Here is a 14,217-nt window from a genome sequence, read left to right as displayed (position 1 = left end):
CTCTCTCTCTCTCTCTCTCTCTCTCTCTCTCTCTCTCTCCCCCTACAACTCTCCATGTGAGTATTACACGCTCAGCAGTCACACGGTAAACCTGCTTACATCATTTTTATCAAACAGAACCCAGCGCGTCTACGTAAACGGTCAATATTCAGGCGATGGTTACTTAAAATGCGGAGTTCCTCAAGGTTCTATTTTGGGGCCCTTATTATTTTGCATTTTTATCAAAGACCTGCCCTTGCATATAAAAAATAACAATGTGTCTTGTGAGCTCTTTGCCGATGACAGTTCCCTTCACTCGTCCTCAAAAACGTTAAATCAGGTGCAATACGATCTTCAACAGGGAATAAATGATGTCTTTAAATGGTGCGTTCAAAATAAAATGACATTACACCCGAAGAAATCAAATAGTATGGTCATAACATCCAGACAGAAACACCAGAGAGCACCCCTTATTATTAACCTTAAGCTGAACACTGATCCCATAGAGCAGGTTAAATCACACAAGGTATTAGGAATCGTAGTTGACCAAGAGCTTCGCTGGAATGTACATATCAATAATATTTGCAAAAACCTCTCCAAAAATCTGTATCTATTATCCAGATTAAAACCCTTTGTAGAAGCGGAAGGTCTAAAAATGTTTTTTGTGGCACACTGCCAATCTTTTATCAATTATGCTTCTACTGTATGGTGCGGTGCGAGCGAAAATCTGCTTAAAAAAATGAATTCCCTGCACAGAAGAGGGGCAAAGCTAATTGTTAATAACCCGTATCTGTCAACGTCAGAAAAGCTTAAAGCTGCTAGTTTACTTTCACTGCAGGAGCAGTTTGACTATAACATTGCAGTGTTAATGTACAAGGCACTCCATGGGCTGGCACCACCATACTTGAATGCATTCATAACCGAGGCTCCTGAGAGATACGGATCAGATAAATATCTACTACCAAGGACCCGTGTAGATCTATATAAAACTAGTTTTGCCTTTGCTGGGCCGTCAAGGAACTCTTTTCCTTCGAATATTAAAACTAGCAAATCTGTAAATATTTTTAAATCTTCTTTAAAAAAACATCAAAACTGTTCTTTGTAAGTGCACACCCGCGGTGACATAATCATGTGAATCTTACAGTTCTGTCTAATGTATACTATATTAATATTACTATATAATTATATTCACGTCATATTACATATTCATAGCATATAGTATTCATATTGTTTTACTTCGTATATTAGATTTTGTGTTTTGTGTGGCCGTGGTGCTTATGCTTATTTACTGTACATTTACATGTTATGCCTATATGAATTCATTATATTATGTTGTTTATATGCGTGCGGATGTGTTAGTGTGAATGTAAAGGGCACGTTGTAAGATTAGGCCCTTGGCTTAAAATGTTTACCCTTTATGTCAATAACATGTTCTAAGTCTAAGTCTCTCTCTCTCTCTCTCACTCTCACTCTCTCTCTCTCACTCTCTCTCTCTTTCTCTCTCTCACTCTCTCTCTCTCTCTCTCATTCTCTCTCTCTCTCATTCTCTCTCTCTCACTCTCTCTCTCTCTCTCATTCGCTCTCTCTCTCTCTCTCTCTCTCTCTCTCTCTCTCTCTCTCTCTTTTTCTCTCTCTCTTTCTTGTATCCGCCTTTGTGTCGTTACCCGGCAAGGCGATCTAGCCCATAGACAGACTAAAGACACTGTCGACTTGGATATGACCAAGTGGATAATAATTCCGTGTTCATCTGCTGGAATGTCGACAACTGTAATGCCACTTCAAATTTGCGCAGTGTTTGTCATCACCGGGTTCGGTTTTTCCCCCGCTTTTTGTACCGTACCTTCGTTGCGCGTGATATGTAATACCCCCAATGCAAGGGGCCGATGGCCTTAGCAATTAAACTTTCGTATTCGTATTCGTATTTTTTATTTTTTATAGTGGACATAAACAATCAGACGACCATTGTTGGGCACAATGTAAGTGATAGTTTAGTACCTCAAGGCACATTCAGACGAAAGAACGACCGCTCACCTACTCACGTAGGTAAAATTGAAGACAGTTACAAGTGGCACTGTACAATACATTAAAACTCGACGTAAGCAGTGCGACCTTTTGACCTTGTTTGTGCAAGACACGAGAACAATATTCCTTGGCCAATATCACAATACGCTGTTAATCTTTATTGAGAAAAAAAGGAGTCACTGAAGTTAGTTTGTAAGACTTGCTCTTTAACGACAATCTCGGAATATAGATACAGTCACCGACAAATAACTAAAATCAAATCGGTGTGCGAGTTTCGTTCCCTTTCGAAAATAATTACACGAACGAATGCAATATATTACTTTGATATGGGGAAGGTTTACCAGTAGCTTGGATCCGTTGTTTAAATAAATAAATTTAATTTTTTTAAAAATTGTTCGGTGTACATGATAAAGTTGTTCCGGGTAAACAATGGACGCTACATTCCAGATTTCCCTCGGGGGAAGGCTGTAGAGCTGTGACAGTTAAAATGAGGATAAAGTGGGGGTGGGGGGGGGGGGGGTAGATGGCGTTGTGACTGGAGGGAGGGGAACATTTTCGTGCGATTGGGGATTTGTACATTCAGTTAGAACAAACGCAAAACTATACAAACAAAAATCTCTTGTGAGAGCTATTGAGTACAGTTTTTCTGGAATAAAATCTTCGGGATGATTAATGGAACTGGCGAAGTTAAAGTGCGTAAAACAGTATCCTCCAATTTCAAAGCAAAGAAAGAGAACTACAAACAACAACCGAGGTACGTTCTTGTCACGAGACATCCTCTTCCAACATTGCATGTTTGTTGCTGTTTTTTGGTCCCATTGTACGTAAATTCTGCGCATATTTGATCCCATTGTACTTGTTAATCATATGGACAGTAAACAAACCGGACTTGAAACTGAGACGAGTCAATGGTGAAATAAAGCAGTATCAACCGGACCAAATCAGACTTGCTGCAAGCCTACACGTTTTTTGGGGGTATTTGGTTCTTAATGACCAATTACGTGGCTGATTACGATCATCTAAAACTTCCAGGGCGCGTCATTGTGATTGTTAACTTTACGGAACTAGAATCACTTTATGCAAGAAAGGTTTATAGTAGCTGTCACGTGCTGGTAATAAGGATTTGTCAGTGCCAGGTGTCGAACGTGACTTTGAATAGGGAACCACGACACGGATAATTATGAGAAAAAATGTATACATGTAAATTCCTTGCACAGTGAAACCAGTGTTTAAGGACCTCCAAAATCCGAGAAAACGATTAGCGTTTTGAAACTCATTTAAAGTACACTTCCACGAATCGTATTTTTGTGTGTGTGTGTGTGTACGTGTGTGTGTGTGTGTGTGTGTACGTGTGTGTGTGTGTGTGTGTGGTTTTCTTGATGTTGTTTTGTTCGTTTGTTCAGTCAAACCTCTAAAACACAATAGAAGAAACGTAGGCCTTATCAAAGAGGGAATCACAAAATTGAGATGCATTTACAGACCGACTAGGAGGATAGTGTTGATGGACAGTATAAGACCCATGTACAGTGTTGATTGAAGACCCATGTACAGTGTTGATTGAAGACCTTTTTTGAGAAAATGAGGTTTTGCAATGCAGTATCAACATTTGAGGTACATTTCATGTATGTTGAGGTCGAACAAATGGCGAGAAAAAATACCTTTAAAGCATAGCCTCTATCATTTTAAACCAGATCAAACAACCTTGTCGTGCAGACAGAAACTAAATTCTAAAGTCAAACAAATCGTTTGCTTGTCGAGGGCACAAAAAGTCATATTTCGTTTCTTCGTGACATGTCGACTGCAAGTTAAGATCGGTGACGCACACGTAATGTTAAACCAAGTGAATAGTGCATTATGCAAAGCACCCGTCGAGATATTGTGTGCAAATAATACAAGTGTTCAGAAAGTTCAGATCACACAGGAGTCACGGTATACCCAGTTGCGTTTCAGTTCAGTCTTGCAAGAGAAAACGAAGGTCAAAATAAAAAGAACCCAAACAACATTAAAGAAATCACACACGAAACTGGGTTTGGAATTTGATATTGATTTCATTGTTGTTGCCACGTTCAGCCAGACAATAATTCGTATAATAATATTGCATTTGTTCGGGTCATGTAATGTAAGCGTTAGCCTGAGTTTGTGCTATAGTTGACTGAATAGGATTTTACAGTGATAAACCTTCAGCTGAAAACAGCTTTATTTAAACCAAAGCAAAACCATTATTGGACGTGTGAAAATGAAACTCAGAGCATGGTAGGAGAACGTTCAATGAAAGTATTAGAGTTTACGGGTTATCCATGGTTAAAACAGTAGTTAAATGCACACCCTTTGACGCGTCTTAGTCATACATACGCAATGTGATGCCGTCTAAATCTTTTTAATTCCATTATAATTTGGGGGAACAAAAGCTTATCACACACAAATATGTTGGGGGTTTCGAGGACACCAAGCGCATTCCTTTTGGTGCTTTCTCCACCCCCAAGCACGCCTAAGATGACACTCACTTGAAAAACAGACTGTAATATCTAGTTTCAACTTTTTTCTTTTTAATTTTGTTTTCAGTTCAGTCGATCAAATATAAACTCAAGATGCACAGAAGAATATAACAAACATGTAAGACAAAGCTTTGCCAAGCAATCGCATGAATTAGTTTCAGTTTGATCAAACAAGGAACACAAAGAACAACTCAACACAGCCAATAAATACACGTGTATGTAGATTAAAAAACCAATAGCGGATATATAGAAATTAAATACAAAGTTAATAAATTAAAAACTAATAAATCAATTGATCAATTGATAAATAAATGATCAAATAAATACATAAATAAATACATAGATATATGATTCAATTAATAGATAACTAAATACATACCTATATATATATAAATAAATACATAATTGCGCACAACTGACAACAAAAATAAATAAACAAACCACAAAACAAACATTTAAATCCACAGCTCTTTCACTCATTCTTGTCGTGTATTGTCTGAGCGTTCTGATTCCTGAATAACATTAAGTTACATCATTTTAAAGCTGACCTCGTACGCCACTCTGTCTCCAGGAGAAACCAACGCCGGCAAAAGCACGTTCCTCAACCTTCTGCTCGGCATGGACATTCTGCCCATCTCCATCTTCAGCTGCACAGCCGCCATCTGTGTGCTGAAATACTCCCCCACTCTCAGCGCGGAGATCGTCTACCGTGACGGGAGGAGAAGGAAAGAGAAGTTCGCCGACGTGGCCGAGGCCAAAGTGTGGCTGACCAACACCGTGGCAGAGAAAGACCAGGACAAGCGAGAACAGGGGCTGGACATTGAGACCATCAACATCTTCGTGCCTGCGGTTGTCTTGCAGGTCAGTTTTGTGTGTGCTCTCAACACACGTACAGTTGATTGTGGTGTTTGTGGTAAGCGTTGTTGACTAGACTGGCTTGTTTCTGGGTGATGGGAGGGGTGATGCCAGCTTACAAAAGAAATCAAGTCGAATTAGCTATTGAATCTCCAACGTTACAAATGACAGAAAATGAAAATACAAGGGGGGGGGGGACGTATGATGATACTGCCACAGAGGAGGAAAAGGAGAAAGTGTAGAAGGAGGTGAACGATCACGACCCCCATCCCCCAGCCTTACACAAAACAAAACAACAAAGACAACAAAAGTCCGGTATTGCTAGATCAATTGAAGATCGATTGAACCATTACTCATCAAGCAACTGAGGTCGTGGCAGACAGGTGGTCACTATGGAGTCGTCGTGGGCAGGTTGTCGTTTGACTAGCTATCACATACAAGAATTTGCTGACATGAAATCCAATACCTCCTATAATGAAGGCGCCGTTTCCGTCTGATTTATGACGTCACCAAGAGTTATGTTTCTAAGCTGTCTTTTGATTGGTCAACAGAGCGGTGTGACGTTGGTGGACACGCCGGGTATCGGCGAGAATGAGACTATGTACAACTGCACCATGAACTACGTCAAGGGAAACAACGCTGCCGCCTACGTCTACGTCATCAAGACCGACAACGCTGGAGGCGTGCACGACGATAGGGTGAGTTGAGAGAGTTTGTTGTCATGGCAGTGAACGTAAGAGATATATGATGGAGGCCTTAAGACATTGTTGCTACCTTGAAGAGGAAGAAGAACAAGAAGGAGATGGTGATGAAAATAATGATAGAACAAGAAAAGGAATGTATTGCGCCATAGAGCATTACAGCCATTAGTAAATGCTGCTGTTGCTGCTGCTGCTGCTGCTGCTGCTGCTGATGATGATGATGAATGATGATGATGATGATGATGATGATTCTCATCGCTTTCTGTATAAGCAACACCTTTTCTTCTATCAGTCTTTTTTCAAATTTAAGTCTGTGGGTAAATGTCAGCCTTCAATCGGGTTTTTTTCCAATAGTTTCTCTTATTCCACAGTTGCTGGAGTTCCTGCGAGCCATCTTAGAACACAAAGAGCGGGACAAAACCTCGGACATCTTCGACTCGTCATCTGCGATGTTCGTGTGCAACCGCTGGGATACGGTGCCTCAGGAACAGAGGGAAAGGGTCAAGGACAACGCCCTCAGCAAGTTCAAGGACGTGTGGCCAAAGTTCAACCCTAGTCAGGCCTTCTTCGTCTCCTCCACTGACGCCCAGATGCACAATGACGTCGACCCTCGTTACGTCACTGAGGACTTTGAAACGGTCTTGAAGGGTCTGAAGGAAGTGTTCGTCAAGGCCAGACGGAACGCGGTTAACCAGCATTACAGGTAAGACCTTGTCTTCCACCTTGCATCTGGATGTCCATATTGGCTTATTGTTAGCTTGCCCAGCTGAAGGGGTCTTTTTACATACTTTTTTGGGCCAAATACGTTTAAATTGATTTGTTAACTTTTTCAGTGGAACTATTTGTATGATAAAAATAATTTGCGAAATATTTTCTTGGTGGTGTTTTTTTTTTAATTCTCCAGCTAAAAGGAATCTATCAAAGTACAAAAGTGTAGAGAAAACAAACACGTCAAAAACGTTTCAAAATAGTCGCCAGCAGTATGCCTTCTGCCCGGTGTATTAATCAACGTGTTTCCTGCTTTCTGTTTCTGTTTTGTACATACACGAAGACAGTTTTCATCACGATCAAAACCCACACACATTTCAGATGGCTGAAACAGCTGCTTCACCACAGCACCAGTTTTCTCCAGACCACCATTCACCAGTGTAGCCAGACGGACGAACAACTCATTGAACGATTCCGACTGACGAAGGACAAGCTCGAAGCTCTGCAGAAAAAGACAACAGATACAACGGAGACACTCCGCCTTCAGGTCAAAGAAGAGATGCTAAAACTATGCGGGAAAATAGCAGAGATTCTAACGCAGGCGGAGGTGCAGAATGAGCTAAAGGACTGGAGTCATCACCCCTTCCCACCTGCACCAAGTCTGGCGACTGATGAAGTGAGTTTTTTTATCATGGATGTAGATGAACCTATGCTATGAGAGGATTTAATTATTTTATTTTTTAACGTTTTTTTTCTCAACATGTTTACAAATTTTATGTTTGACCCATACTTCATAATGTACAACTCTTCTTTCAAATTAATTTTAAATATTAGTATGTATGTGCAGTTTGAAAATGTGTGTGCAGCATGTGATGATATATAAGAGGAGTTAAAAGAAATTCAATAGCCACTATGTAATAAAGTGAGTTAGTTTGTTTTCAATCAGGCGTAAAAGAAAAGCGACACCCACCGTGTCAGCGTTAGCATTAGCATTGAAAGGTCTTCAAGATGCGGGATTGATGAAGAAACTTTTGACCTTTCCTTCTTCACCACAATGTATTTTGTGTCACACTCTCACCCTCCCTGTGCAGATCAAGCGGTGGCAGGAGGAAGTCGACACGCTGATCATGCGGCGGATCATCGAGAAGGTCGACGAGGAGCTCACGCGGCACGGGTGGCTGCAAGAACTCCAGGACGAACTCAAGGTGATGACTCAGAGAGAACTCAAGCTGGTTGACGACGAGATCAACTCCATCATCAAGGACATGACGGACAGGTCTTCCCTCGGTTCCTCCCAGTCCTCCAGCTGCACCGGCATGTCCGTCATGGACAGCGACAGCGATTCCGTGGTGGACATGGTCAGAGCCTACAAGGAGCGCAACGACGCCTCCCACCTCCCGGGCCTAAGTAGCGTGGTGGGGGCCTACGACTCAACAGCCAGGAGACCTTCAGTCGCCATGGCCAGTGTCCCCAAGCTGATGTTCCGCTCCGTCCTGGCGTCTCTCTCCGGAATTCTGAATGCTGTGGTGCGCTTGAGGAGGAGGTCGGCGTTCTCCACCAATCCCGAGGACTACATGAAGGACAGGATGGCTAAGATCAGCAGGGTGGTGTCCGAGAACCTGCACTGTCAGCTGCAGATGGCTGCCAAGTACCACGAGAAGTTCAGCAGCTTCATCGTTGACGTGGACAACAGCATTCCCAGGTGAGACTTATGACAGAGCAAAGACATTCGTTTGGCTCAAACGAAGTATACTCCAGAAGGGACGTCATACACAGGGAGAAGAGGGAATATATTTTGTGACTCATTCAATTGAGGACTAAGCTCACACCGGGCTAAATCTGGATATTGCCACTGTTTGTTTCAAACTCACAGGATGGTGGGGGGGGGGGGGAGGGTATAATCAATGAGTAAGGGGCGAAGTGAGCTCAATGACCAAATAAATGTTGACGTTTTTAGGCTTACATCCGTTTCTATCTCTAAAACTTCAAAGTTTTCTCAAATAAAATAATCCAGGAACATATTCTCGGGTAAGTAGAATGCGTTATGAAGACCTTGTAAGGACGATGCGCTATGGCCGAATTAGTGTGTCGTTTGTTTGTTTTTTCATCGCAGTGGATTTCTGCTAAATCAGGGGTGGGGGGGGGGGGGTGTTTACTCTGTTTTCTGGTCTAGTTTCTCATACAAATGTTCTCCATATGAATGTTCCAGATTCATCACCAGCAACAAACAGGTGATGGAGGACATCCGCGCCAACCGCCGCAAGTACCACTCGCAGCACGAGGAGCTGGTGGCGACCATGGAGAACTTGGAGCCAGTTCGGGAGATGCTCAGAGGCTTCGGGTCGCTCTACATCAGGGACCTCACCGCAGACAACATCTGCTTCATGCTGGACAAGGCCCAGAGGCGACAATCCGTGGCCGTGTCAGTCATACAGAACGATCCCGTGAGAGACTCTGGCCTGGGAGCCTCCATGCAGCCTGGAGAGGCCAACGGTCTTCTGGTCAATGGTTCCAGCTCGGGTCGCACGACTCAAGGCCTGTGGAGCAAGTACCAATGGGGTCACGTGGTCATCGGGGAGGACCATGAGCAGGTGATTGGTCGGGCCTACATCCAGGGACTGCACGAGGAAACGCTCATCAAGGAGATTGCTAGGCTCAGGTGAGTTTGAAGAAGAGAGTCGCGTGAATACCTGTTGTTTGACAAGGTTGTTCAAGACTTGTGCTGTAAAACTCACGATCTCTGCTGCCCTTTGTTTATCCCGAATCCTGGAATGACTTGTTTCATAAACTTCTTGCATTCGGCAAGGTTAACTTGACGTAGCCACCTTTGGCAATCCTCCGGTGAAGTGACTGCTTCTTACTTTTAGAACAGTTTCCACAGAGCAAAGATCTGTTTCAGGGAAGAATGTTGTTTGGCTTTTTTTGTACTGAAAAAAACTCAAGCTCCTTTGTGGCTCTTTTTTTTTTTACTGAAAACAATCTTCGAGCTTCTTTGTGTGACTCCAAACAAAACGGGAGCTAAATGTTTATAATATTTCAATGTTGCTTTTTCCTTTTCAGATGCCTTCGCTGCAAGGACGTGGCGCCTTTCCTGGGGATGAGCCGGATTGAAGACAGTGCTGTGTTCCTCTTCATGGGCGACCTGCGCTCTGCACACCGCTTCCTGGGCCAGGGTTTCCACGAGCCCCACAAGAGCGTGCCTCACCTGCTGGAGGGCGTGCTGAGAGGGCTGATGTACCTGCATCGTGAGGGCCTCGTGCACATGGAGCTGTCCCTCAACACCGTCATGGTTAGTACAAGTTAGACACACATATACTGTTGACGTTCGAAACTCAAGAATGAAATCCAATCTAATGGGTAGTTTATTGAACTTTTTATTATTGACATAAAGAAACATTTACTAGAGCTTAAGAGATTTCTTTTTTATCTCAATATCTTAAAGTATTCTTGTTTTTCAATGTTTTTCATTGAGTCCCATTTGTTGTTGTTGTTGTTGTTGTTGTTGTTGTAGTTGTTGTTTTGTTGTTGTTTTGTTGTTGTTGTTTTTGTTGCTGTTGTTTTTGTTGTTGTTGTTGTTGATGTTGTTGTTGTCATCTTTTCTTTTCATTAGTTTTCCTCCTCTTGTCTCCCTGTCTCTTATTTACAACTCTATATAATTACGAACATATACACTTCATAGAGACCAAGAGGATACATCAAACTTTTCTCTCTCCCCTCAGGTGAACAGAGAGGGTGACCCCAAGCTGTGCGGGCCGTGTCTCCCTCGCCATGCTCGCTTCCCTCCAGACGCAGACAACGTCAGCGCCGAGCCCTTCGTCTGTCTCTCGCCCGAGGTCCTCAGGGGCGAATGCTACACGCCAGAAGACGACTTCTACAGCTTCGGACTGGTCGTGTGGGAGGCGTGTCTTCGATCGAAACCCTACAGCAATCAGCGCAACGTTCTTAGCCTGGCGGAGTTCAGAAACCACGTCCAACCGTCGTCCATGTTGGAGCTGCGTGATGAAGACAATCTCTCCAAAGTCTTGAGTCACAACGAGGCTCTGTCCGCCATCTTGCGGGGCTGCCTACTTCCGGCGCGAGGGCTGAGGATTAAGGTTGAGGAGCTACGGGAGAAAGTGACGGCTCTGAGGTCAGACTCTATTGTGCAAGATCTGTCTAACATTAGCCGTCGAAGGCACCGATATGTTGGCAAAATCCGGCGTGCTAGCGGCGATTCCCAAAAATCGGACGTTTAGCCTTATGCAGGAATAAAAGGAATTCATGAATTAAGCAATGGTTTTGCTGATGGATTTTCTGAATTTTCAACTTTGGCAAAACGAAAACAAGACTTGGAATTCAAATGTATGTCTATCCAATTCAAAATAAGGTCGGGTTTTCAGATGATACAGTGTGTACTGTACAATAATTTCATAAAGATACCGAGTTTCAAATAAGAGCTACTGGACACTGAACTATGATCCTGAGATCTTGGCCTCGTTTCAGTCAAAATGTTTTTTTCTGCAAAGGCATATGCAAGGGTAATTTGGGATTCGTCTTCTTGCATGGATTGCACTTGTCTCTTTGCTTGTGCCTCCATCAAAGGCATACTGGTGTGCAATAAGCAAGACTTGCATGGATTGCACTTGTCTCTCTGCTTGTGCCTCCATCAAAGGCATACTTGCAGGGATTACACTTGTCTCTCTGCTTGTGCCTCCATCAAAGGCATACTTGCATGGATTGCACTTGTCTCTTTGCTTGTGCCTCCATCAAAGGCATACTGGTGTGCAATAAGCAAGGCTTGTTTTGCTAGACACAAATAGTGGCTATTCGTTTGAGAAGTTATTCCTTTCCACCAGATCAAGCAAAAATGACAGAATTATCAGGTTATTTCAAACACTGGAATACATTCTTACGTGAAAAAAAAGACTGGCGCTCCTTTGGTGTAAAAGTAATACTTGTTGCAATACATCATTACTTCCAGAAGATAGCCATTCTTTCAGTAACTGCTCTTTGGTTCTGGTATAGTGCTAGTAGGGTGCAAGAAACTCTTAAGCGAATCTCCTTGTCAACCCTATGTCCAACTCTGGTGTTGTATACCCTCAGGACATGTCATGCGATGGAAATAATAGGGGTTTGCTTTAAGAGTGTCTTGCACCTAGGCTGTTGCTATGACTACAGTTGAACCCCCTTTGTAAAACCCTACTTGTATTCAACATTTCTACTCTTATCGTCTGTAAATAGTTTAATTTCATGTTAAAACCTCTTTTTCAAGATCTTTATATTTTCTCTGATAATTGAAGGTGTTAACAAGGGGGGTCCATTGTTTTGACTCTAGATTTCTGGCACTGGAACGCCTTCCTTGTGTTCTCCCTTGTGTCAATCAATCAATCAATATGAAGCTTATATAGCGCGTATTCCGTGGGTACAGTTCTAAGCGCTATGTGTTTATGTTTGACAGCTGTTTTGTTCTCTAATGCATTCAGAGGAAATGCACTCTTTGTTGTGACATGTTTGCTGTGGACTGGGTTTGTGTTTGAAATGTAAAGCTAGTTGGCTAGAAATCATTTGACCTGAAACACGTTTTGATCTTGCAGTTTGCATGCCAGTATCTGATATTCAGTATAAGTAATGTCCCGAGAGACAATGTCGAAATGCTGTGTCAGCAACGAGTGAATATTACCCTAAGTTATTGAATAACTCGCCATTGTAATAACAAACAAAAAAAGTAATAAAAGTAAAGGACTTCTCTTTGTGTTTTTGCTAATATCTAGAATGTGAAGTTGTGGGTTTTTTTTTCAATAATGATGAGAGATTACATTAGTGGTTTTTTTTAATGAAATCTTTCAACCTGTGATGTGAATGTTGTGTTTAAATGTTGTTATAAGACAAACATTTGTCAATGAACGAATGTAATAAGGAAGTGTATTTATAAAGGAATGAATTTTGTGAATATTGAGTCTGTAGCTATGCATGTTGCCCCTTTCTGTTTTCCTGGTGTTCTTTTTAAATGATAACACTCTCTAGCACTTCTTTCCTTTACTGTGTTGCTATCCAGTAGGGAGTAACTTTTTCATGATTTAATTTTCTTAGTTTCTGTGTTGAACACTATCTCCATATTCTTGGGGTTTTGTGTGTGTGTTTTTTGGTTAACAATACTGTTTCAATCAATACTTTCTTTAGTTGTGGGAATAGTGCAATAATGGTTTTTTTCTTAGTTTCTGCGTTGAATACTATCTCCGTATTCCTGGGTTGTGTGTGTGTGTGTGTTTTGGTTAACAATATTGTTTTCAATCAACAGTTTCTTTATTTGTGGGAATATTGCAATAATGTTTCATAATCAGAACATTATTTGTGTTCTAATGATAATTTAACGTCTATTTGTTTGTTATCTAGTGCATATACATCGCTTGTAAATGTGTTCTGATGTTTATTCTAACAAACATCACGTGCTTACCTGGTCTTCGTGGATAGCAAATTGCAAAGTCATTATTATGATTGACACAGTATCCTCTTTGATCTCATTAGCAGTTATGTCAAAGGAAATTCAGCATCTAAATAGCCCATCGGCATTCATTGTCATCCACGAAAACAACGCAGAACAAACTGTGGATAAATCAGAAAAAACTGTTTTTGTTTGGTATGCACGGATATGTCTCGTGGTTTAACTTTAAATATTATATGGTCTGAAGCATTTAAAATTTTGTTTTCAGGAGGGGGAGGGTGGTATTGGTGTTGATTTGTGTGTGGTTCAGAGTGACCAGGAATGAATTAGTTGAAAATCGCATACCCTATGTTCTTGGGGTTTTATGGTTGCATGTAAAAAGCCTGAAGCGCGTCAGAATTTTTTTTTTTTTTTTGGGGGGGGGGGGGGGGGGGGGCGTGTTGCTGTGCTTTTGTCTCAAATGTAGAGAGAAAGAGAAAGAGAAGCAAATGTGATACATGGTGGAGATGCAATGATATTATCTCTTCCCAGAAGATTATTGACATTCATTGAATATAATTGTAAATAGATCTGGATGAATTTTCGTGAGTGTATGCTTTGGATGCCAGTCGATATTTGATAAAGGACTGATGTTTTCATAGATATGATCAGAGATGATAATTATCGAATGATTACGTGCATGCATGATATTTTTCAGACTCCCACTATGCACATGAAAAGTGTGTTTGGATAATAAAGTGGTACAAACTGAAACATGGCATTGTCTTTTTATGTTGTTATCAACGAAAAACATTTCTGTATCTTTGTTTCTTTTCTTCTTTTCTTTCTTTTTTCCTTTCTATATTTCTTGTTTGCGTTCTTTCTTTCTTTCTATATTTCTTGTTTGCGTTCTTTCTTTCTTTCTTTCTTTCAATCATTCTTTCTTTCTTTTCTTTCATTATACAGTAGTTTCTTTCGTTTCTGGACCTACTTATTTCTTTCTTTGTTCTTTGCACTATATTGCACTGGCTTGCTTGTTTGGTCTAGTGCTGCAATT

The 14,217-nt window shown here is 41.5% G+C and overlaps 1 protein-coding gene across 4 annotated transcripts in view; it reads left to right on the top strand.

Moving 5' to 3' along the window:
- Window positions 1–13,934, top strand: part of LOC138965461 (uncharacterized) — a 24,150-nt gene extending 10,216 nt beyond the window's left edge. For all 4 annotated transcript variants that reach the window (XM_070337618.1, XM_070337616.1, XM_070337619.1 and 1 more), the window contains exons 4-11: window positions 5,068–5,357; window positions 5,903–6,049; window positions 6,424–6,755; window positions 7,142–7,436; window positions 7,852–8,462; window positions 8,970–9,419; window positions 9,821–10,049; window positions 10,480–13,934. In XM_070337618.1, coding sequence (XP_070193719.1) covers window positions 5,068–5,357; window positions 5,903–6,049; window positions 6,424–6,755; window positions 7,142–7,436; window positions 7,852–8,462; window positions 8,970–9,419; window positions 9,821–10,049; window positions 10,480–10,995 — 2,870 coding nt within the window. In that variant the 3' untranslated portion in view covers window positions 10,996–13,934. The remainder of the gene's footprint in view (window positions 1–5,067; window positions 5,358–5,902; window positions 6,050–6,423; window positions 6,756–7,141; window positions 7,437–7,851; window positions 8,463–8,969; window positions 9,420–9,820; window positions 10,050–10,479) is intronic.
- The last annotated feature ends 283 nt before the right edge of the window (window positions 13,935–14,217 follow it).

Source organism: Littorina saxatilis, linkage group LG4 (genome assembly GCF_037325665.1).
Source record: "Littorina saxatilis isolate snail1 linkage group LG4, US_GU_Lsax_2.0, whole genome shotgun sequence".
NCBI classification, from domain to species: Eukaryota; Metazoa; Mollusca; class Gastropoda; order Littorinimorpha; family Littorinidae; genus Littorina; species Littorina saxatilis.
This window is presented reverse-complemented; position numbering and strand designations above follow the sequence as displayed.